We start from the raw sequence: 22,770 nt of genomic DNA, 5'->3' as shown, positions 1-22,770 counted from the left end.
CAGATTCAGCTTCCTCACCTTGTTAGGAGCTCAGAGTCAGCCTCTGGAACATAATGCTGGTATGTACATTAGCTTACTGCTCACAGCTCCCTGTTCTGGATTCAGTTTGCTGGGTGTTCTTTTTCTTCTTTAAAAAATTGCCTCATAAAGGTATAATTGATTTACCTCCAACAGTACACATTTAAAGTACAGTTTGATCATTTTTACACATATGCGCATACTCATTCCCCTTTGCAGTCTCTCCTTTCTGCCCCTCCCTCTCCCCTCCCACCCCTAAGTAATTACTAATCTTCTTTCTGTAACTATAAGTTAGTTTGCATTTTTTAGAATTTCTATAAATGGAATCATTCAGTATGTACTCCTTTTTGGAGAGATGTCTTCTTTCACTTGGCATAATTATCTCATGATCCATCCATATTGTTTTTCATATCAATAGTTTATTCCTTTTTATTGCTAAATAGTATTTCATTGTGTGGATATACCACAATTTGTTTATCCGTTCACCTATTGATGAACATTTGGGTTGTTTCCAGTTTGGGGCTAGTACAAATAAAATTTGTATAAACATATACTTTCATTTCTCTTGAGTAAATACCTAGGAGTAGAATGTCTCAGTGGTATGTATAGTAGGTGTATGTTTAGCTTTTTAAAAAACTGCCCAACTGTTTTCCAAATTGGTTGTACCACTTTAAGTTTCCACCAGAAGCGTACAAGAGTTCATCTCTCTTCCTCCTCACCAACACTTGATACGATTAGTCTTTTCCATTTTAACCATTCTAAAGTGTGCATAGTGGTATTAGTTTTGTGATTTTAATTCGCACTTCCCTAATGACTAATGATGTTGAATGTCTTCTTTTGTAATTTTGCCATTCGTATAACCTCTTTGTTAAAGTGTCTGTTCAAATACTTTGTCCATTTAAAAATTGGGTCATTTATCTTCTTGTTATTAAGTTTTCTAAGCTTTTTTTCATGTGTTGTAGATAAAAGTCCTCTGCTGGACACACATTTTGCACATATTTTTCTTGGTCTATGACTTGCATTTTCTTTTTCATAACAGAGCCTTGAGGAGGAAAAGTTTTTTTTTATTTTGATGAAGTCTGTTTTGTTTATTTATTTCGAAGTAGGGAGGTTTGTTGGAGAATTCCCTTATTTTCTAGCAATCCTAGGGTCTTTTGGAATATTTAGTGCACTCATATTCTTGAAGCAAAAGTTCCTATTTACTACTTCTACCTAAAACCTCCTCTAGTTCTACAAGTTTCATAGTTTTGAAGACATTATTGAACTCTATTGATTTTCTTTTTTGAAAGGAAACTTCTAGTTTCCAAGCCCTTCCCATGATGTCCTCTTGAAGCCAACCTTACTTGGCAGACAATATTCCATCAGCCAAAAATTGTCTCTGTAAGTTGCCTGAAGGAGAATGGGGTAAAATATTTATTTTATTTAAGAAATGTCAGTTAATTAAAACCCCATACATAAGAGTTCACTTTAGTCAATATGAAGCCAAACAATTTGCCTTACAATTAAATTAGAATTATTCAAACAGTCTGGATGCAGTTTCATTAAAGTGCTTCTGGGCTCCTGTGAAACATCTTGGCATTCTGAATGCATCCGGCTGGCTTGATTGCTACTGCATTTTCTTCAGATGTTAAAATTATTTTCCAATAAATGCTAATGGGTGAATTATAGTCATCACACATGCTATCTAGTCTGCAGCAGTGATGATGTGCTAATGCAGACGCTTCAAATGTCTTTCTCCAGTAAATTAAGAAATCTAGTCTTAATTAACTGCTGGCTAGCCAGATACACTTTACTGCCTTTATGATTTCTCTCAGTCTCCTTGAATCTAACGATGGTGTTTGGAACACAGTTGTGGTTGTGTTTGAAAGAAGTGAATGTATCTGTTTCTTGCATCGGTAGGACAGGGCTTCAGCTATCTATGTTGGGGATATATGCGGAGAAATGCTGGTCTCCGATAGTTGATACTTCTCTATAGTTTTCAAGTCTGCAAGCCTGAGAGTGCCAGAGATCAGAGGTGGAAACTGAGGCATGAAGAGGAGATGTGACCTGCCTGTGGTAGCATGTCTAATAAGTGGAGAGGCTGGTCTCCGTTTTAGAATGGAAGGACTTGCTTCCCCAAACTGGGGCACTGCGAGTTCTGCTTTTGTATGATCCAGTCACGGTTCAGGGCCATTGCCTACCTCAAGGAGCTCCTTATCCCCCAGTGTTTGAAACAACAGAAACCAAGAATGATGGTGACCCTGTTATCATTAAGAGATTCCTTTTTAGTGCCAAAACACATTATTCAAATACATAAATGATCAGATTGGTTAATTAATAAGCTGAACTGATTGGTCATTTTAATCAAGGCTGTGGCTCCTACAACCCTACATTGCTGCAGCCTTGTTTTAGATGTGCTGGAATAAGATAATAATGACTGATAACAAATGGAAGTAGGTCATTGTGATTTAAACAGAACTGTGCGGTTGTGGCATCCAGACAGCGTTGATATTAAGAGACTTTTTTCCCCTAACTTTATTCATTTTGTTCTTTCTCTCCTTTCTTTGCCTTCCTTCAGTGATAAAGAACAGTGAGTATTTTGTCATACTTTTATTTTTCTACAGACTGAATTTTATCTCTTTTCTGATTAAAGTGGCTTGTCCCTAAAGAGAGATGGTCCAAAAAGGAACTAGCATGTTTTACATATCTAAAAACAAATTCAAGTTGTTAAAAAAAAAACACATACCCCTCTTGAGAAAGAAAAATATGAAATTTCAAAAAAAAATCTTGATGAAAGGTTGGAAAATATTCCTTAGGAGAGCCCTCAATTTAATTTTTGTTAGCCATTAGTGGGATTCAGCAAGCTTATTAACCACCCTGTGCCTCTGTTTCTGCAACATTTTGCCTGAGAACACTGTTTTTAGATAAAGAAAATATTAACTCAAATGAGTACTATCATTAATCAAAGATGATGATGAGTAGAACAGAGCTTGTGGGAAGTTATGTGCTATACACATGGTCTCTGTCACCTCATGGAAGGTCAGCCTGATTTCCCAATGAAATGCCTTTGACTCAGAGGTCCTATCTTTGCTCATAACTTTTGTTTTAAATTGGATTCATTTCCTAAATATGCATGACAGATTGGATGCTGGGTCCAACAAATGAACAGTCAAGCTGCAAAGCAGATGGGGCTTTGGTTGTGTGTACACATTGGGAAACTATGGGAGGTCATTTTTACCTTCCCCTTGATGGGGAAGTTTTCACAGAGCCACAGCCAGAGCGCTGAGTCTAGCCTCAGGACACCCAGGTCTGAGTCCTGCTCTGGGACTCAGTGTCCGTGTGGCCTTGGGGCAGTGCCCTTCACCTCCTTGAGCCCTGGCCGTAATGTGGGTGTGTTAACCCTGACCTCCCACCTTCACTGGGAGGTGGTACGGTCAAATGAGATGCATGGGAAAGCTTTGTAAACCGTAAAGCACTAAAATCAGAGGAAGGGCAGATCACAACCTTGCTTTACCCTTGTGTGTATTTTATATATATATATACCTTGTATGTATACATTGTGTGTGCATGCATATATGTATGGTGTGTGTTCTACAGTCTCTGTGTTGGCTGGTAAGATTCTGGTCTTTTTATGAATATTGTGAGCATATCATTCAGACATGCTAGGGAGAGATGCTGAGATGTTGTGCGATTATAAATATGAACATCACAAGAGAGAAGTTCATGACTTCACAGGGTCCCAGGTGCTTCAGGCGTCCTGAATGCTGAAAGCTGAAAGGTAGGGTGTATGTCCATCCTCCTTCCCTCCCTCCTTCATCCTCTCCCTCCTCTCCTCTCCTCTTCCCTTTCTCCCTCCCTCCCTTCCCTCCTTCCTTCATTAACAAACACATATCATGCACTGTGCAAAGCACCAAGAATACAAGGTTAGCCAAAGTCTGAGTGGATGTCTGGAAGGGTTTACAAACAAATAAGTAGTCAATCACCAACAAATACACTTTATAGTGCAAGGAGCTATAATAGCAGAATCACAGGGGCCAAGGGAGCACAATGATGGGCACCTAACCAAACTTTGGGGTCATGATGGGAGAGCCTCCTGGAAGAAGTAATGTGTCAGCTGAGACCATGTAAAGAAGGTACAAGATAGAGAAGAGACAGAGGAGTCCCAGGTAAGGGAACAGCATGTGCAAAGTCCAAATAGGAGAGAGAGCATGGGATTTTAGAAAAGCTGAATGGCACTCAGTCTGGCTTAAAAGATTACCAGGAGCCCGAGATCCCCTTAGCTTTCTGAAGGGAGTCGGGGAACCACAGCATCCTTTTGGCACCCTCTTTAGTCTGTTGGGGTAAATTTCATCCAGAAGGGCCTTTTTACCAGCAGGACTTATGTAAAATGTTCTGTGGTGTGGATGCCCCTCCTTCCACACCCTCCCCTTCAGGATTCATTAAAATCTCATTCACTGAGCTGTAAAGAGACTTCCTGCTGACACCTGCTTCTGTCGGCATCCTGGGGGAAGGGAGGGGATAAGAAGAAAGGAAAGAAAAAGGATTAATTTTCTGCACACCACTGCTGTTTAATGCTTCAGAGCCTTCGTGCCCTGACGGCATTTCCATCATCCCACTCCTTTTGGGAGTTATAATATATTAATAGAGACATCCGGTGGGTATTTATTACGTGACTGTTGTGTGCATGAAATGAAGAATCAAGGTGGGAGGCAGGAAGGAGCTGGGAATCTGCCCTTTGCAGTATTTTAGGGGGAAACATCTGTGAGGGGCTTCCACCTGCAGTCAGGACTAATTTCCTTTTGTGTTAGAGGCCAGTGGTGCTGGTTTGTTGGGAGAGTTCCTTCTGACCATCTCTAGATGCACCTAAACAAGTACATTCAGGTCACAGATGAAGCACGTCCAGAATGCTGGTATCTCGAGCCTCTGACCATATTCTCCCCACACAAGAATTTCTCGGCAATTCTCCTCCCTCTTCTGAGTGTCAAGCATCTGGAAGATGAGCAGGTCAACTGCAGTGATCTTTAGACTTCTGTTAGCAGCGAAATTCTTTCTTTGAATACTATTTTATTCAGAAGCTGAATACATAAGACAGATAAAGAGTGGCGATGGATAAAGACCTGTCGTGGCTGAAAGCATTAAACATACCATGGTGTAACTGTAAGTTAAAATAATACCAATCTGTAAAGTAAATGTAGGGAGTTTAACAAGCTTCACTTTTTTGTTACCACAGTAGGTAGTGTATCAGTTATCTTTTGCTGTGTAACAAACCACCTTAAAACTCAGTGGGATAGAAAAACGATGATTTATTCTCAGGGACCTGGGCTCAGCTGGTGGCTCTGCTGATCTTGGCTGGGCTTGCTCATGTATCAAAGGGTTGTCTGCTCTAGGATGGCTGTGGCTGGAATGACTCAGCTCTGATCCACATGCCTCTCATCCTCCAACAGGTGGTCCTGAGCTTTTTGTCATGGTGATGACAGAGAGTAAGTAGAAACACACAAGGCTTTTGCAGGCTTAGCCCCGGATGGCACAACATCTCTCCCCTGTGTTTTATTGGCCAAAGTAAGCCATAAGTCCAAGCAGCATTCAAGGGGTAGGGAGAAAGACCCAGACCTTTTGGTGAGATCAATTTCAGAGTCACATGGCAAAGGGCATGGATACTCAGAAGGGTGAAGTATTGAGGTCACCAATGTAATAAACTATATCTCATGATTTTATTAAATATCAAATATTAAATTCTTAAAAAAAATTTTCTCTCACTCTCTTTTTTTAAAAACTGGCATCCTTGCTTTGCTAGTGTTGGGAACCCAGCATTGCCATCTGGGCTGAAATGAGGATGGAGGGCCTGGTTCCCTGCCCACCCTGTCCATCGACGGCCCACTCACCTGCAGCCCTTTGAGGTCCCTCCAGGGAACTACAGACAATAGTTTGAAAACCATGGCTGAGACAATTTGGGGAAAGAGGAGGCAGGTGCCCTTCAGTGATTCTCCAGGAAGCATTGTCCTAGGTATGTGAATGAGAGCAGAGATGGGCCAGCCCTCTTCGCCCTGTCTCAGCCAGTAAGCCACGGGTCTCTCCTCATGCAGCTACTGAGGGTCAGGAGTAGCCTCTGAAGGTCCCGGCAGGAAACAGACATGAAATCACTCCCACTTAACAGATCTGGAAACTGACATTCAGAGTGGCTCAGGGCCCTAGTACACACTGCTAATAAGCCACAGGTCCAGGATTCCAATTTTAAACCCCGCCAGGTCAAGGAGGGGTCAAGTTGGTACACAGTAGGCCCTCTGGGTATTTACTGGACTGGATACAATGCTCTGAGTAATTTGTCCAAGGAAGCAACACTTTGGTCTCCACCTTTGGTTTTTAATGAGATCCCAACACTGGACTCTGGTCTTAAGGACGTGGAGCTGGAATCCTGTGCCCAGAGGCCCTTGGCAAGGGTGCCACCGTCCTGTCACAGGAGCATTCTCAAGGCCCCCATGCTCACAGTGTTCTCCAGCCCAGAGAAGGCCCAGACAAGCCCATTTTCTCCCTTGAGAGCAAAGGCTTTGGTTTGAAAAACCATCTGGTTTCCCTCTGTTTACTTACGGGATTAAAATATGAATCCACAGGAGGCTTGCGAGTCCCCACTGAGACCAATCAGTGACATTTTCAAACACTAGATGAACTGTTTGTCAACTGCGTGTTTTTGAGCAGAGGATGGGGGTCTGCATAGGTGCCGGCAGCCTCTAGCAGGCCTTCTGCTCATCTGCAGATGGAGACAATTATCCTAGGCAGGCCCTTGGTGGACCCTCATTCCTGCTTATCTTTCTGCAGCCGTGCATTTCCTGTGCATTCTGATCCCAGCCAGTTGTGTGGTGGGGTGAGAGGCACTGGCTTCAGGTCTGACCCATGGCTGACCGTACCCATGACCAGATTGTGAGCTGTGGGAATGTGCCCTTGAAAGGGTCTCCACTGGGTATGAGGCCCAGCATCTCACCTGTGCTCTGTCTTGGTCACTGAGCTACTTTGTAGAGGCAGGAAATAAATGGAGGTGGCGATCAGAAGAGAATGAAGGAAGAAAAGAAGGGATGAAGGAAGGAAGAATGGGGGCAGGTGAGGCATCCATTTCCATGGAAAACCAGAGGGACCTGGGGAGGTGGCTGGATGAGGCTATAACTAAGGCTCTTCGGGAAGGATGGGTGGTCTTCATTATGCAGGAGTCCAAGGTATCCTTTACAACGAATGGGAAGAAACATCAGGCTGAGGGATATTAGCACACTGTAAGGAAGATCTTTCCAACAGAACAGCGTAGACTCCTAATGAGAGAGTGAGGTCTTCATCACAGGGAGCATTCAAGCAAGGCTGGAAAGACCCCTGTAGGGAGGCTGTGCCAGATGGGCTTTCAGGTGATCCTCAACGGCCCTCCCCTCCTGGCATTCGTGCCTTTGTGTAACCTCCTCGCCTTGAGTGCGTGCAGGACCTGGGATGTGTTTCTAACCTATAGAATATGACAAATAGGATGGAACATCACCCTTGTGATTACATCATGTTATATAAGACCCTGTCTCATCTGACCGGAGCTTGAGAGTCACCTTGTATACTTGATGAAGGAAGTGGCCCACAGGATGAAGTTGGAGGAGTCTACTTGGTTAGGAATTGCAGGCTGCCTCCAAGACATGGAGGTGACTTCCTGCTAATAGCCAACAAAAAGCTGGGGTCCTAGGTCACGTGGCTGCCAGGAAATGAATTCTGCCAATAACTCAAACTTGCCTGGAAGCTGATTCTTCCCCAGAAAGGCTCAAGATGAGAACCCAACCCAGCTGACAACTGATTGCAGCCTTGTGAGATGCTGAGCAGGGGACCCAGCTAAGCCGTGCCTGGACTTCTGACATGGAAACTGTGAGATCATAAATGTGTGTTGTGTAAAGCCCCTAAGTTTGTAATAACTTGTTATGTAGCAATCGAAAATGAACACAGACACTATCAATGGGGCTTTGTGCCATCCTGTCTCTATCCTCCAGCTGGGCTGATTTTCTAGTTATCTAATGCTGCAGAACAAATCATGTCAAACGTAGTGGCTTAAACAACAGAAACTACTTATTACTTCTTGCAGTTTTTGTTGGTAGATATGTGAGGGTGGCTTGGCTGGGTGGGTCTGGCACAGTTGCAGTCTTAGGTCAGCTGGAGCTGCAGCCATAAAAGGGCTCGACAAGGGCTAGAGGATCACACAGCTGGCACGTTTGGTGCTGGCTGTTGGCAGGGGGCCTGAATTCCTCTCCACATGGGCCTCTCCACAGGGATGTTTGAGTGTCCTCATGACATGGCATCTGACTTCCCCTAGACTGCATGACCCAAGACACCAAGGCGGAAGTCGCGATGTCTTTTGTGACCTAGCCTTGGAAGTCACCCACGGTCACTTCCATTGTATTTAGCTGGTCACACAGGACCAGCTGGGATTCAGTGTGGGAGGGGATGACACAGGGAGGGTGTGAATACCAGGAGGCAGAGATCCTTGGCGAGCATCTTGTAGCCTGGCTACCATATTGATCTTCCTTCACCTCCTCAGGCACACTGCCCGCTCTCTCAACTCCAGGCCTTTGCAAAGACCATTTCTCTGTCAGGGTCAGTTTCTTCCTCTGCCTTCCTCTCACCACCTCTAGTTTATCTCTGAGGTCTCAGTAGGAGCCAGCCATACCTTTCTGCAGCCTGGAGCTTATGTAATTTAGGAGAGCCCTCTTCAAAATAAAGAGGACAAAAATATCTCTCTTTTACAAAATTTTCAGGACAGGTGATCATTACGAGAGCTCTTCCCAGGGCCTTGGAAGGTGCCTGTGCTAACAAAGGGTCCCAAAGTTAAGCTCTACCAGCATCACAGTAAATCCTCTTCAGGGTCTCAGAGTAGATGTCACCCCCTCGGGGCGCTCTCCTTGGGCCCCTAGAATAAGTGACTTGTGTTGCTTCAGTCTTGCTGTGGGTCACACTTATAATCAGACATTTATCATCCCTTTTGGCCATAAGGTATTGTGTCTTATTCAAAAACTCTTTCTGTGCTTACTCTCAGACACTATTCTAAATGCCATTGACATAATAGTGACCCAGACCCAGACAAGGTCCCCTCCTGGAATCCTACGTTCAGGTGGGGGGAGAGAGGCAACAAACAGGTAAACAACAAACTTCTTTTAAAAGATAATTTCAGTTAGTGATGGATACAAGTGAACCTGGGCAATGAGAGCTCAAGGAAGACCTCTCTGAAAGGCTGACATTTGAGCTGAGACCTCAATGATGAGAAGGGGGAGATCTGGGGAGATAAGTGATCCTGGAAGCCAGGACAGCAAGTGCAAAGGCCCTGAAACAAAAACAAGGTTTCAGTGTTCAAGATTGAGCAGGGAGGCCAGTACAGCTGGAGTGTAGTGAGAGGGGGAGAAAAGGATGGAGAGTCAGGTAAAGCACAGATAGGGTAGGACTTTGCAGGTGGGCAAGAAACTAAGTTTTACTTTTATTAAGGTAAAATTCACTTAACATGCAATTAACCGTTATAAAGTGCACACTTCAGTGGCATTTAAGCACATTCACCACATTGTGCAACCACAACCTCTGTGTAGTCCTGGGTTTTATTCTAAATCAATGAGAAGCCATTGGAGGGTTCAGGGAAGGGGATTTGAGTATGTTTAGCGTTTGTTCATCCCTTGGATCAGAGGCCCCTGATCCAAGGCAAGATGTGTTTCCACCAGAATTTCCCCAGGCTTACCCCCTCCTTCCCTTTCTTGCAACAAGACTTGCCCCCAAGACATCCTCTTCCATTGCTTTCAAACTCTTCCTTCTGTGCTCTTCTGAACAAACCAGCTAAGGTAGGAGGATGGAAGAAGAGAAGGGAGCAGGGAGGAAGATGGGGCCTTTAATTTCCAACTTCGAGTGTCAAAAGGCAATTTCATGCCTGCTGACGTGATTAGAGCAGTGGAAGTAATAGAGGCTGGCAGCTAATGGGGTGCTGGCTCCAGGGGATTCATAGTTACTGATTTTTCCCCCAACAGGGACAAGAATTTCTAGTGGTGTTGAACCCTGCATTCCACTTGGGTGATGCACCTCAGTGCCCTGGGGTCTGGACCATGTTGCTAGTGGAGAGGATGATACTTTGCCATAGACCACAGCGTTCGCTCTCTACCCAGCAGCCTCTGATCCTCTGCAGCGTTCAGTTCTATCCGTACTGTGGAGGTTAAGTGTACGGGCTGCCCAGGTCCGAATTCCGCCTCTGCTACTTCCCAGCTATGTGACCTCGGGCAAGTGGTCTAATGTCTCCTCACCAGAAAATAGACAATAACAGTCCTGCCTTGTGGAAATGTTGTGAGGATTAATTGAGATAATGTGGGCATCCAGTACGTGCTACATCAGTATTTGCTTTTTTTATTTTAAAAAAAGATCAAGGAGAGCACAGGATGGAACTCAAAATGCTATAGGAGCTTTGGAGGCAGGAGAGCTAGATGTTTATGTGAAATCAAGAGATTTTTATAAAACTAGTTGACCACTAGTTTAAACTTTTTTTTAAGGACTCTGTGGCCTACACCAAATGTATTTGTGCCAGACGGGGGCTGGCGTCAACCTCGGATCCAGGGCTTCAGACCAGCCTCCCAGAGTTGTTTCCACCCCTGCTGTAGAAGTCTACTGTTGAGATTCTTTTCCTGAGAACACCATTATCCTCCAGGTTTCCATGAACTTCCTGCAAATGCTACTTCCAGAGTGTCTACTGTGTGCTAAGCACTTAATAAACTCATCAGAACCTTATGAGGGAGGAGGTATGTGTGTCTTGTTGTACAGATGAACAAACTGAGGCTCTGAGAGATTGGATTCTTTTGCCCAGGGTCTCCCAGCAGGGATTTGAACTGCAGTTTACCAGACTCCAGGAGCTAGAGCCTAACCACCACTCTGCAGCTGCTGACTTGGTCTACAGCCTCACACCTTCCTATATTACCTTTCAGGCTCCAGACAGGATGGTCCGTTCACCCCAGTGGTCAGACAGACAGACAGAGGAAGCAGGAAGAGCTGACAGATGAGGAGAAGGAGATCATCAACAGGGTGATTGCTCGTGCTGAGAAGATGGAAGAGCTGGAGCAGGAGCGAATCGGGTGAGGCCTGACGCTGCACATCGTTCTGAGAGCCAGTGAGGGCCAGGAGGCTGTGCTGCTCGGGGCGGGTGCACTGTGGTGGGGCAGGGCTGCCCTCGGGGTTTGTGACCTGTGATGTGCCAAGCCACCCACTCAGGCAGAACTGGAATCCTTGGTGCATGAGCTGCGAGAGCTGGAAGACAGAAAAGAGAACGGGAGAGAGTGGGCTGGGGGCTGGCTGGGGAGGGGCTTCTGGGCTGGGGGTGCGTTAAAGATGGAGAAGGGGGGAATCTTCTGAGAGGGGGATGGGAGATTGTCTCTGAAGGCTGGAGACGTATGTGTGAGCACAGGTGTCATACCCATTCCAGCTGCATAGGAATATGTTCTAGAGACATTGGCCATGCAGATGCCAGAACGATAGCTGAGGGTGAGGTAAGGGGGAGGAAGTGTATGTCAAAGAGACAGTACGTGAAAGAGAGAGCACATCTGAAACGAATTATATGAGAGAATTGGAGAAACCCCTCCTGCAGGGAGGCCAGCATGAGAGCGAGGTAGCAGAGGTTGGGTCTGGACTCTAAGAACCCGGCTTCCATCCCAGCTCTCCCGCTTGCCGGCTGTGGATCCTGGGCCATGTTGCTTCACCCTCTGAGCCTCAGTTTGCTCACTTGTAGAATGGGAGAAAGAAAAGGAATAGTCCCACAGGATTTTTGTAAGGAGTAAGTGAAATGACGCTTGTATGGTTCCTGGACCAGGCCTGGTCGTACTTCATGTTTAATGAATGGTAGGAGGAAGGGAAAAAGTGGGGTTTGGAGGGCAGAGGTAACAAAAAACATGTATGGGATGTAAGAAGGTGTGTGTGTCAGAGCATCAGTGAGCCAGGACAGTGTTAGAGAGAGAGGGAGGGCTCTGTGCGTGGGCTTGGGAAGGGTGGAGTGGGGAAGTGAGAGGGGAGGAGTGTCTGGGAGAAGAGGAGAGTGAGCGTATGTATGGGGGGGGGGTGCTCTTGGCGTGGGTGGAAACTTCCACTGCTAGGATGCAGGGAGGCCACCAAGGGGTCCTCTAAGACTGAACCTCAAATGGGAAATGGGAGGAGCTGCTGAGATGCCACCCCCTCCCCAGACCTTTCTTCCAAGGGGCAGCCTTTGCCAACTGCTTACAACTGGTTTGGGCATTGGGGTGCCCTTTCATCTCCCTACCCAGCCACTCAGTGGGGGGTTAACAAGATTCTTGGTTGGAAAATGATGCTGTGAACACACAAGAAGTGGGTGCCTTTGATTTGAGCCTCTGCAGATCATTTTATTCAGAGTGGGCTGGGGAGATCAGAGGTGCCATTGACAAATGACAAATAACCTGGCACAGGCAGAGTCAGCTTTGTGCTCGACCCTCCGTCAGGTTCCTCAGTAGGTTGCTAAAGGGCTGGGTCTTGAGGGGTCTGCTTATAGGGTTGAGCTTTTATTTTGCTTTTTAAAAGATACATCAGGAGTAAGGAGTTGTCCAGGCGGGAGGTCTGTGAGCATGTGAGTGTGGGAGTGTGTGTGTGTGTGTGTTCACTTCAACCAACAAGGAGCCTCAGCCTTGCAGGAAGGAAGAATATAGATGTTAAATTCTTGCTTGGAAGCAAGAACTTCCAGCCTTTTTCCTGCGGAGCACTTTCCACTAGCTAACTTTGAATTTTATACATTGATTATCTCTCTCTCCCCGTTAGATTATAAGATTCCTGAGTGTAGAGATTTTTGCCTGTTTTGTTTGCCACAGAATCCCCAGTCCTAGTACATAGTAGGTGTTCAGTAAAATATTTGGTGAGTGAGTGAGTGAACATGGTAGACAATGCTGCCCCCCAATTTCTTTCTGCATCTCCTGTGACCAAGAGGCTGGAGAGCTTAGAATGTTGTAGTCCAGGGTCCATATTCCCAGGGGAGACACTATGATTGGCTGCCTTATGTTTATATCAGATTCTATCCCTGTTAACTGTGGCCAGAGGTGCTGGCTACATTGTGCAAGCATGACCACTAGGCTGCCTTTGGGTGTAAAGTTAAGGGGATCTCTGTGGACTGAGCGGATTCTGGCTTGAACATTCTAGAACAGGGCTGATGGGTTCCCTGCCTTGTCCCCCATGTCCTGCCACATTGCCTGACCTGGTGACATGGTGGGAGAGCACAGTGGTTAATCCCTGGGACCCCAGAGTCAGAGAGACCTGGCTTCAAATTCCAGCTCTGCCACTTACTCCCTGTGTGACCTTAGATAAGGCACTTTACCTCCCCCTCAGTTTCCTCAGCTGCAAAATGGGGATAACATTAACACACACGTCTCGGGGAGTGTTTAATTCACATGCAAAGGATTATCGTGGTGCCTGGCACAGACCACATGCTCAGTTAATGGTGACAATCATTAATGACAAATTTGCTGAGGAAACTTGTTTTTTTACACTGGCCAAGGTCTCCATTCTAGAATCATGCCCGAGACTCCTGTTTGGCAAGCCCCTGGCTTCCCCTGAAGGAGATTTCAGAGCCTTCCAGGGAATCTGGGGCCAAGCCCATGGTGACAGAGTGTCCCTTTGCTGAGAGAGTATGTTTTCTGCCGGAAAGGGGAGGATAGTCCTAGAAGATTCTGGCTGAGGCCGTTTCCCCTGCTCCCTTCCAGCTGCCAGCCCTTACTGGTAGCATCGCCAGAGGCAAGCCCGTGCTATTTGTGTCTTATGACCTTGAACCTGCCCTCATTCCTGTTCTACTCACACTTCCCTGGGAGAGGATCAGAGTGAAGTCAGATGAAAGGAGGGAGACACATCAGACACGGATCACAGATCGAGGCTGAAAACGGGGCGCCATCAGGGCTCCCCCTCCGGAACCTGAGGCTCAGTTAATGAGCCTTGGGGGCTTCAGTTCCCCACTTGTCCAATGAGGCGGGTCAGTCTGAGTCTCAGGATCCTTCCTGATCCGACTCTACAGTATCTGGGGGTGTCTGGTGGAGGACCCTGTACCCTGTTGTTGGCTGCACCTCTCAGAGCAAATGAGCTCCTTCTGGCTCTTCTAACTGTTAAAACTGCAGATGTAGCTGTGTCCCCTTCTGGGTTCTAGACACCAGCTCTGTGATGCTGAGTTTTCTTTTCTATTACCAAACAGTCATCTGGGAGACACGTGAAGTCATCGTTTACATAATAAACAGTCATTATAAATGGGTACCATTTATTTTTTATTTATTTTTTTTTTTTGGTATGCGGGCCTCTCACTGCCGTGGCCTCTCCCGTTGCGGAGCACAGGCTCCAGACGCGCAGGCTCAGCGGCCATGGCTCACGGGCCCAGCCGCTCCGCGGCATGTGGGATCCTCCCGGACCGGGGCACGAACCCGTGTCCCCTGCATTGGCGGGCGGACGCCCAACCACTGCGCCACCAGGGAAGCCGGTACCATTTATTGATTGAGCACTTACTATGTGCCAAACATCAAACCTAAAAACTTCATATGCATTTAACTCATTAACTTCTCCTCTCAACCCTATCAAGTAGGTGCTATTTTGCAGGTGAGGAAACTGAGGCTTAGAAAGGTTAGGTCACTTGTCCAAGGTCACACAGAGCTAAGATATATGTTCCTGTCTGGCTGACGCTCAGAACTATGTTCTAAACTATTAGGTGTCTTTCCTGAAGGCGTGGCCTCAAATTCTTAGACTTTGCAGGACATGGAAATTTTTAAAGCTCAGGTTTGGAGGGGACATTTGGGGAGCTACAAGCTAGAATCCCTTCTGTGCTGGCCCAGTGATTCCTTCCCAGTGGTCTTTTTAACCTGTTTGTACCTTCAAAGCTGCCAGAAGTGGTCTCCATGGTCCTAAGGCCATGGAGAGTTCCCTGGGAGGGTCACCCTAAGGCGTCCCAGGAGGTGCTGCCTCCCTGGGGCAGTTTTGCTAGAGTTTGCTGCCCCAGGGAGCACCAGATGATGCAGTGGACCAGAGTTGGCTCTCACCTTGGAGCCTCTGCTTTTGCCCAAGGCGGTGTCTAAACCTTCACTGAGTGGTAACTCAGCCCACAACCAAGCTCTGCTCTCTTCAGCACCCCCAGAAGGAAGGATGATGGTCAGAAGGGAAACTCATTAAAGAGCCTCATTTTGCCCCACATCCCTTATTCAAGGCTAAGTGGGATCTCAGAATTTGTTTTGCATGACCTGACTGCTGTAGACTTTCTATACTAGTTAGGACACTTGGCTTGCAAGAAAAGGAATTAGTTTCAGCTAGGTTGTTTCAGTTATCTATCACTGCATAACAAACCACCCAAAGCTCACTGACTACAAGCATCAGTAGTATACTCTTTTTCATAATTCTGTGGGTTAAGAATTTAGGCAGGACTCTGCTAGGTTGATTTTTGCTCCATGTGGCGTAGCCTGGGGTGACTCACTCAACTGCATTCATTGGGTGGCTGGGTTGGACTGGAAGGGCCAGGAAAGCTCCAGTCCTTTGTCTGTGCCTCAGTGCACTCTGCATGGCCTCTCTCTCTCCACGGAATCTTTCCTTATTCAGTAGTCTGGCCCGAGCTCCTTTACATGGCAGCTGACTCCCAAGAGAGCAAGGATGGAAGTCTCCAGGATTCTTAACAGCTAGGTCTAGAACTGGTAGGGCATCGCTCCACTGAAATCTATTGGAGAGGAGAAATACATCCCATCTTCTCCTGGAAGAATGACTTATGCATCCAGGGAAGGAAGATGTTAATGGTGGTCATCTTTGGAGACCCTACCCCATTAGGCAAAAGGGGAATTTAATATAAGGATTCAGAGATATCTCAAGGAATCCAGGGGCAGGAACACAGCCTAGTCTCATGAAAGGTCTGCTTCTCATCCCACATCTTAGAAAATATAATCTCATACTATACCTTCCTAGTTGTTATATTTCTTCTTAGTCCTAATTCCAAATTCCCGGGGAAGGAACTCTGATTGGTCACCCTGAGTGCCACCACTCATCCAATCAGCTGTGGCCAGAGGTGCCAGGTTATACAAACAAAGCTGCTGAGTGCTACTCCAGAGAGTGCAAAGGGCCCTTGTAAATGGAACAGACACCCAGGGGGTGTCCACAGGACTTTTAAAACATATTAAATATGGAATTAAACATTTGTCTGGGGAAATTTGTGTGTGTGGGTTTTGTTTTTGTTTTGTTTCCCAGTGGTAGGTTCCTCCATGTCTTTATCATATTTCTTTCTATCCAGAGCCTCTCAAAGGCATTTACTCATATATTCTGCCCGCAAGGGGACAGGCGGCTTGGTGGCTTCCATTCGATGTCAACATCCCTCAACAGATGGGCCCAAAGAAGTAATTAGGATTTGTCATTAACCTTGGTGTCCAGACACTGTGATGGAGGAGGAAGTGAAAGAGACACAGAGAGACCTGTCATTGACAGAATCCGTTGGGTTGCTATCACCTCCCCATCCCAGTTCCACCATCCCCTATAGTTTTGGCACGGAATTTTTCCAAAATGTGGACAGGGGGAGAAGTGAGTAATAATGCTTGGAATTTGCTACATCTAATTAGGTAGGCATCTTTCCTGTGGTTTGACAAGCTGACAATAAACCAGCTCATAGTCTCCTCTTTCTAAAGGAAGATTCCCCTACCACCGCGCCCCTTTTTTTTGTTTTTTGACTTGGAGTCCTAGACATTCTGTGGCTAGAGCTCAGGGGTTCTGGGGCATCCTGATATTATAGACATAGTTATCCATGTATCTGTGTGCTTTTTTTAAAAAAATAAATTTATTATTTTTTATTTTACTTTTGGCTGCGTCGGGTCTTCGTTGCTGCATGCAGGCTTTTCTCTAGTGGCGAGTGGGGACTACTCTTCATTGCGGTGCGTGGGCTTCTCATTGCGGTGGCTTCTCTCGTTGCGGAGCTCGGGCTTTAGGTGTGCAGGCTTCAGTAGTTGTGGCACGCGGGCTCAGTAGTTGTGGCTCACGGGCTCTAGAGCGCAGGCTCAGTAGTTGTGGTGCACGGGCTTAGTTGCTCCGTGGCATGTGGGATCTTCCCAGACCAGGGCTTGAACACGTGTCCCCTGCATTGGCAGGTGGATTCCTAACCACTGCGCCACCAGGGAAGTCCCTGTGTGCATTTTTAAGAAGAAATATTCATAGATTTCATCAGGTTTGGGGGGATTCTGAACTCCCCCCCATGTTGAGAACCACTGAGTAGTACCTCAGTTTTCTCAGGGATTGGGTCGATGCCTTCTAATGTCCATCCAGCCTTAATAATTTACGGAATCTGTTTGCACAAAATGAAAATGAAGTCTTCTTAATTCCTTAATCAGCCCAGTGCCTGTCATAAAAGAGGAAGCAAATGAATACATATTGGATGAATTCTAAACCCAACTGACTAAGCCTCTCATTGAATGTTTTTAACCTCAGGGTTTCCCGGACCTTATCTGTAAAATGGGGAGTTGGACCATGTGGTCTCCAAGTCCCTCTAGCCCAAGGTTCCTGAACCTTGGCACTTTTTACATTTGGGGACAGATAATTCTTTGTGGTGGGTGCTGTCCTGTGCACCGTAGGATTTTTTAGCAGCATCTCAGCATCTCCCACCAACTAGGTGCCTGTAGTAACCGGGGCTGTTACCAAGCTGTGACAACCCAAAATGTCTCCAGACATCGCCACATGCTCCCTGCGGGGCAAAATCACCCCCTGTTAAGAACCACTGCTCTAGCCTTTTTGTTGAGTGGCTCAAGAAAGGAAGAAGAAACAAATGAGAATTTCCCTGCAACCACACTCAACTTCTAGAGAAATAATAGTCCACGCTTACAAAGCACCATGTGTTGGCACTGTACTCAAAGCTTTATGTAGATTCATCTATGTAACCCTCACAACAACCCTATGCATTAAGCCACATTATTATCATTCCCATTTTACAGATGAGACAACTGAGGCACAGAGTGGTTAAGCAACTTGCCCAGGGTCATACAGTTAATAAGCAGTACAACTGGGATTACAAACCCAGGCTGACTGGCTCCAGGATTAGAGTCCTATTCTGATATTCTATAGAAAGTTAAACATTTATAGCCAAGCATTGTATTAGGAACTTTCAAATATGTTGTATTTCCTTTAACCTCTCAGAGAGACAGACTGTTGTCTTTGCTTCACAGATGAGATTATTGAAGTTCATGGAGGTTAGGACACTTGCCCAGGGGGACACAGCTTTCACATGGCCAAACCAGACTTTGAACCTGTCTTTCCACATTATCCTATTGCCTTTTGGCGGTGTAGGTAGGGATGGCAATTGACAAAGGACTTCAGAGTTTCAGGGAAGTCAATAATTTACAGGGTGTCTCACATATTCACTCAGGTTAATTGGTTCAGTCTCATACTTCTTCCTGCCATAGGACAGTTCACCCCTCTCCACCACAATGACCCTTGTCCCCTGTGGGCCTCAGCAGCACATTCTCTCAACTCTGCTTTCCGCAACAGAAAAGGGCAGGTGGAGGGGTGAGAAAGAGCCCCAACTATAAGAACTGAAATGAAACAAAGGCTTCATTCTTCCAAAGCGGGTAACAGCGTCTGAGTAGCTAGACCTAGCCTCCGATCCCGCCTCTGCCACTTGCCAGCTGTGTGCCTTTGGTAAGTGACTCCCTGTCAGTGTGCCTCGGCTTCTCCATCTGTAAAATGGGAGTAAATAATAGAATTGACCTCACAGGTTGTATGACTTAAGGAAAACAATGCACATGGAATGCTTAGCACAGCTCCTGATAACTGTTGCTATTATTGGGTTTAAATGACCCAGCTCCTTGCCTGACTGACTACCTTAGCCCAGTGGAGCCCTCTAGCTGTCTTTCTCTCTTGGCTCCAACTCTGACCCAGGGTGACCCGCTTCCCCAAAGTGCTGAGGTCCAGACAGGAATCCCATTCACCAGTTCATCAAGGAGAGAGATTACGATCAACGGCTCTCCAGGTAGTGACGGTAATAAACAACGGTGGGAATTAATGAGTCTGAACTGCACACACCCTGCATGCCAGCCGTGTGGCTTCATGACAGAGCAACTTAGTCATTTAAGGACAGGTTCCCGAGAGGCCCTGGCATTGGAGTCTCAGACCACCCCCCTTCAGAGCAGCCATGTCCCTGTTCACAGCTGATGGCCCAATCTAGGCTTCAGAAAATGCCGAGTTTAATAAACTTAATGGTGACATCCACTTGGCAATTAGGGTGATGGGAAAAGCAGCGTGATTCTGGAATTAATGGTGTGTGTGTGTGTGTGTGTGTGTGTGAGAGAGAGAGAGAGAGAGAGAGAGAGAAGTTGAGAGAGAGACAACATGACATCCACTCTCCTACTTTGCTGTATTTTACAAACCGTTGTGTAATCATGCTCAATCACAGCTCTAAAGGCAGCTGCTCTGGCTTCATACCATCAGTGATGGAACCCCAGCTTTTCACCATTTCCCTCACCAATTCAGGAACCGGCACACAAAGCCATCACACCTTCACAAGCAGGGTGTCTTCAGCTCTGCAGCTCGCCACGTTAAGCCCACTTCCTGGAGCAATTGTACATCCATTAGCCTTCTCTTCAGCATTTATCAAGACACTGCGGCAATACTGGTTTGAAAGCTCAAAAGCAGTTGCCTGAATGTTCCCGAGGCCAGTTTGAACTTTTTTGAGGGAGCCTGGGCTTAACAAGTAAGCACTGTCTGATCTGCATTTGGCTTATATCCTTGTCTGCAGAAGGCAGCCAACTAGGGCTTGGCTCCCTGCGAGAGCAGAGTGTGTACAGCCGTGTGTGTGAAAGTGTGTTCTGTACATGGGTGCTGATCATGCACCTGTTCCTGTGTGGGTATGTGTGCCATCCGTGTGTGTATTTAGAGATGGGCACACGAGTCCTGTCAGTTTCTAGTCACTGCAGCCCCTTTAAAAGCTTTAGAAAGACGGATTTCATGGGCAGATTTTAGCACCCTCGTTATATAGGAAAAAAATGTGAGTATAGGGAGCTCTAAAAGCCACAGATTTCCAGAAGAAATAATTAGCAGCAATCATGACTGAGTAGTTACCATGTTCTGGGCATTTTACAAACATTCCCATTAAAAAAATTTTTTTAACATCTTTATTGGAGTATAATTGCTTTGCAATGGTGTGTTAGTTAGTTTCTGCTTTATAACAAAGTAAATCAGCTATACATACACATATATCCCCATATCTCTTTCCTCTTACGTCTCCCACCCTCCCTATCCCACCCCTCTAGGTGGTCACAAAGCACCACTGAGCTGATCTCCCTGTGCTATGCGGCTGCTTCTATTTTACATTTGGTAGTGTGTGTATGTCCATGCCACTCCCTCACCTTGTCCCAGCTTACCTTTCCCCCTCCCCGAGTCCTCAAGTCCATTCTCTAGTAGGTCTGCGTCTTTATTCCCATCTTGCCCCGTAGGTTCTTCATGACCCTTTAACTCTCATTTTATCTTTGCAACAATCCTAGGAAACAAGGACTTTGTTTTCCCTAATTTACACATGAAAAACAGAGGCTCAGAAAGGTTAAGTAACTTTCTTGAGGTCACAGAGCTAGGAAATAGCAAATATGGACCCAGGCAAGGTCACTCCAGAATGGACACCCCAACACCTGCATCATAAGTGCCTTGTGGGACTTCCCTGGCAGTCCAATAGTTAAGACACCGTGCTTCCAATGCAGGGGGCGCAGGATCGATCCCTGGTCAGAGAACTAAGATCCCACATGCTGCGCGGTGCAGCCAAAAATTAAAAAAAAAAATAAGTGCCTTGTATTTCTAAATTCTGAAAGTGTGTGTGCATGCAGGTGTGCATGTGTGTGTGTATGTGTGGAGAGTCTGTGTTTTCCTGGGGTTGTACTGGGAGAGGGTGATTAGAACCTCACAGAGTCCAAAGCCTGATTTGTCTGACATCCACAGCAAGGCAGGGAGGAATTGCCCAAACCTTGCTCTGGAGAGGAGGACTGGAATCTGATTTGGACCTGAATCAGGTGGAAATAGAACCTGGGTGGCAGATGGGGCAGGAATGTGGGTGTGGTGGGTAGAATAATGCCCTCCCCCACCACAAAGATGTTCACATCCTAATCCCTGGAACCTGTGAATATGTTATCTTACTTGGGCAAAGGGACTCTGCAGGCATGATTAAGAATCTTGAGATGGGGAAATGATCCTGGATTACCCAATGTAATCACACGGGTCCTTATAGGAGGGAGGCGGGAGGTTCAGAGTCACAGCAAGATTGAAAAATGCTACACGGCTGGATCGAAGATGGAGGAAGGGGCCACAAGCCAAGGAATGTGGGGCAGCTTCTAGAAACTAGAAAAGGCAAGGGAACAGATTTTCCCCTCGAGCTTCCAGAAAGAACACAGCCCTGCCTGCCAACACCTCAACTAAGTGAAACCCATGTCAGATATCTAATCTCTAGAATTATTAAGATAGTAAATAATACATGTTGTCATAAGCCACTAAGTTGTAATTTGTTACAGCAACACTAGGAAGCTAACACACAGAGTGACTCCTTGAAGCTGGCTAGCGTGCAGTGGCATCTCTCACAGCCTTCCTGCTAGTGTGCACTTTCACCACCACTGAGTTAGACCCACTTGGGGCAGTCTTGTAGTTTCAAGAGACCTGGTGCAGCGCCATGTGTAGACAAAGTCCAGGGACCTGCCTGCCTCATTCTACCTGGAACCACTGCGGCATTTGAAACTCTCACTGCTCCGAGCCTCCCAAGGACTCCGTTCATATGTCCATATGTTGTCTCAAAATGGGGGAAGTTGAGTCTCCTCTACTTAAAACCCTTTCATGCTGTCCCATCACTCTTAGACTCAAGACCCTGTAAGGTCGGATCTTAACAAACGGCATCACGAAACAGAGGAAAGCTTCAAGTGAGCTTTATTAGGGGGCGCTCCCGGGCGAGGTTCACTGGTCCGAGAGAAAGGGGCCAGAGAAGTCGCACCCAGGCGAGGGTTGGGCAAGATTTTATAGGGGAAGAAGGGAAAGGGGTGTGGTGAATCTGGGAGGGCGCAGGGTATTCCTTATTTGGTGGTCTCTTCGGGTATCTTGGCAATATCTGGTGCCGGTTACATCAGTCTTGGGACCGCTAGTCCCGCCCCTTGAAAGGCGGGAAGGCTGGGCCGGGTGGAAAGTCCCAGGTCAGTTCCTGGAACTGGGTGGTCTGGAATGTCTCCAGGTCAGTTTCTGGAACTGGGTGGTCCGGAGAGTTTCGGTCTGATGCAACCTGTGAATCTGATTGCGTTCCCCTGCCTCGGGCCAGTTGGCCTTACAGACCCTGCATGGAGTGGCCCCTGCCCACCCTCCAGCCTCATCTTCTACCATCCAGCCCACCAGCCCTGCTAAGCATCTCTCAGGTCCCTTGCACATGCTGTTCCCTCTTCTTCCAGTGCTTTTCCTCACCCTCTTTACTGGGCCAGCTCCTCTTTATCCTCAGGTCTCCGCTCAACAGTCACTTCCTCTGAGGCCCCATCTTACTGTTCATGTCCCTCTCTGTGAGTTCTCACAGCTTCCCATACTTGTCCTTCAGAGCACTTACTACGAGTGTAATTATGATGATCGATGTGATCCTTTAAATAACGTCTGAGTCCCCCACTAGAATGCCAGCTTCATGATGGCAGGCACCTCATTTGTTTTGCTCCCCCTTGGGTCCTCACTGTCTGCTGTCGCATGGTAGGTTCTCCATAAATGTTTGTCAAATGAATGAGTAGACCATCTGCATCTATTGGGACAGCAAGGTCAGAGCAACTTGGG

General features: G+C 46.6%; 1 protein-coding gene across 4 annotated transcripts in view; it reads left to right on the top strand.

Annotated features, from left to right (window-relative positions):
- The window catches only part of RPH3A (rabphilin 3A), a 301,610-nt gene that overhangs the window by 240,529 nt on the left and 38,311 nt on the right, over positions 1-22,770 (top strand). For all 4 annotated transcript variants that reach the window (XM_082641651.1, XM_082641652.1, XM_082641649.1 and 1 more), the window contains one exon: positions 10,950-11,096. In XM_082641651.1, coding sequence (XP_082497777.1) covers positions 10,950-11,096 — 147 coding nt within the window. The remainder of the gene's footprint in view (positions 1-10,949; positions 11,097-22,770) is intronic.

The sequence above is a fragment of the Mesoplodon mirus genome (genome assembly GCF_964341445.2).
Source record: "Mesoplodon mirus genome assembly, chromosome: 13".
Taxonomy (NCBI): domain Eukaryota; kingdom Metazoa; phylum Chordata; class Mammalia; order Artiodactyla; family Ziphiidae; genus Mesoplodon; species Mesoplodon mirus.
Note: the sequence above shows the minus strand (reverse complement) of the source record. Positions and strands in the feature narration are given on the sequence as shown.